Source organism: Nothobranchius furzeri, chromosome 9 (genome assembly GCF_043380555.1).
Source record: "Nothobranchius furzeri strain GRZ-AD chromosome 9, NfurGRZ-RIMD1, whole genome shotgun sequence".
NCBI lineage: Eukaryota > Metazoa > Chordata > Actinopteri > Cyprinodontiformes > Nothobranchiidae > Nothobranchius > Nothobranchius furzeri.
The window spans coordinates 33,709,830-33,712,329 of record NC_091749.1 but is presented as its reverse complement, the minus strand read 5'-3'; the positions used below and the strand labels follow the sequence as shown (position 1 = coordinate 33,712,329).

Sequence of the window (2,500 nt, the reverse complement as noted above, 5' to 3'; positions counted from 1 at the left end):
TGAGTGTGTGGCTTCAGTTTGCCCTGTTACATTGACCAGAAGCCCAAGGATAAAGGTTAAGTTATCAGATTTATTGTAACAAATAAGGAAACGACTCCTTGTTTAGATTTACATCTGAAGGTTTTACTTTGTGCAATGCCCTAGATGTGCAAAGAAATCCAAAGAAAAGTTCTGATGCATGAGTATCCTCGTCCTTTCTTCCTCTCACCAGCTCCAGGTTTAGACTTTTTGTGTAAAACTGGATCCGGACGGGTTCATTGATTTACCATCACTTGCATCTTTTGTAATTCTGCCTTACCTGGGGTTGTAGAGGGCATGTGGGTCTCTCATGTGGTTGGCTTCTAGTGAATCGTAGCTCTGGTGCATCCTCCAGGCGCCGGCGCCGCATTTAACATATGTCGACTTGGCGTTATCTTCGCTGCTGCTGTTCACCAAAGGCCCCTTCGATAAGTTCATTCTGGAGGCCAGGGAGTTTGGAGGGGGTAAAGAAGGACAGGGGTGAAAACGCAGTCATTAGCACAAAAACAGAAAAGAAAAACCTGCAAATGGGAATTTGAAGCTTTTTTTAAATGATTCATAATCGTATATCGTAAAAATAATGTGTAAAAGTTCAGTGAGTCTCTCCAAGGACTCTTCTCAAGTTAGAAAAAGTCACAATTTTACATTTACTGACAAATTAACTCAAACAGTTAATATACAATAAATATAGAGACAAATGAATGAATGAAATCAGTAGAATGGAAACAACACACACACACACACACACACACACACACACACACACACACACACACACACACACACACTCATTTGACTTGTTTTATGGCTGTCATCACATCACTTTCAGCACAAGCATGTACACCCAAATAAAAAAGACGTTGAAAAACAGCCGACACGCTGAGAGCGAAGCCATCGGACCGATGCACTGACAGCCTTCAGAGAGCGGCGCGCTGGACAGGTTGGATCTTTAAACCAGCAGAGGCTTTTGTCTTGTTGTGTTAACACATTACAATCAAATATATCTGTCTGTGCATGTATAACTCAGAGGATGTATCAAGATGATAACCGAAGCAAAAATCCAGCTGCGTTTAGCATCAGAGGAGTTTTATCAGCTTAAAGACCTGGGAAAAAAAAAAACGTAAATGCACCACAGGAGGGGCGGCTATCCATCAATCAGACTTGACGCTGATGTTGGGGGAAGGAGTAGCTGCAGAGGTGGTAAGGTCACCGTGGGCACCAGAATCAAAATTACCTTTCGTATGAAACAGATGATTAAATAATACGAGAACCTCTCGGCTTTTCTAGTGAACATGAAGAAAAAGGAGTAAACATAAACCTCGTCTTTATGTGCTAACCTTGTAGCTGCTTTAGCAAAATTGGAAAAAAATATAAATAAACACACTTTTTTCACACCTCTTAGCAATTCTAACATTATGTAGCTATAAATATATTGTAGAGATTAAAAGAATAATTATAAAGTGGTTCTCCTGCATTCATCTAAAAACCTCCGCCAATAAAGCGTTTCAACCACTGGACCAGTTGGTTCGTGGTCTCTGCGAACCACCGCACTTTCCCATTTATTACGCTCTCGCATGTTTAGAAACAGAACATCACTGGTGTGAGAGGTTCGCGGCTCAAGAAGAAGAAGGCGAAACAGCCGGCTGCTACCACTTCAACTCTAGAATGAACTGCCAGAGTCTCAAAAAAAAAAAAAAAGAAAATAATTTCAAGTCACGGACAACAAAAGCAACGACTGGTGTTTAGCACTATCTCGTTTCATCCAGCATCTCACATCCTCCCAGTGTCTCAGGGAAGATACCCAAGAGGAGGGGTGAGTGCTCCATGGCCGTGTTTGTGTCCTAGCTTGTTTGCAGATTCGCTGTAGCAGCCTTGACCATCAATCAAGAAAAAATAAACATGCATGAAGCAACAAGCCTGGACATTCTTAAACATAGTAAAAACATCAGCTTCAGATACTAAAGTTTTGGGATATTTTCTGAAGCTTTTCTTTAACCATCCCTAAAGCTGAATGATTTAATGTGTGACAACGAGATCAACACAGGTGTGGGACACTTCCCCTTTTTGGGTTCTTGTTTATGTGCAGCAGGTAGACAGACAGGTAGACAGACCCGTGACTTGTCTGACAGATATACCTCCATCCACCCTTGCAGCAGGGTCAGAGCAGCCAGAGGTGGAGGGCCAGAGTGTGTAATATGTAGGTTTTAGTTCCACTCTGGTGAATAGGAGGAATCAATATCTTTCTGCTGCTTCAGACACTTATTGGCTTTGGTTGCAGAGTCACAATGCTATATAGACAGGCAACACTTAATACTGTTGTTTTTTTATTGGGGAGTGTCCCGGTGTCACACCAGACTCAGGAGCATCCAGTACAAAGGCTCCCGAGTCCCCGCTCCCCTCCTCCTCTGTAACACCAACGCTGTTTGAAACGGCCATTCATTCAGCCGAGGAAGGAACAAATAAAGAGGATTAAATGAGAAAA

At 42.3% G+C, this 2,500-nt stretch overlaps 1 protein-coding gene across 5 annotated transcripts in view; it reads right to left on the bottom strand.

The window, feature by feature from the left end:
- esrrga (estrogen-related receptor gamma a) overlaps positions 1-2,500 on the bottom strand; it is an 87,912-nt gene that overhangs the window by 78,890 nt on the left and 6,522 nt on the right. For all 5 annotated transcript variants that reach the window (XM_015952795.3, XM_070554792.1, XM_015952792.3 and 2 more), the window contains exon 2: positions 299-457. In XM_015952795.3, coding sequence (XP_015808281.1) covers positions 299-457 — 159 coding nt within the window. The remainder of the gene's footprint in view (positions 1-298; positions 458-2,500) is intronic.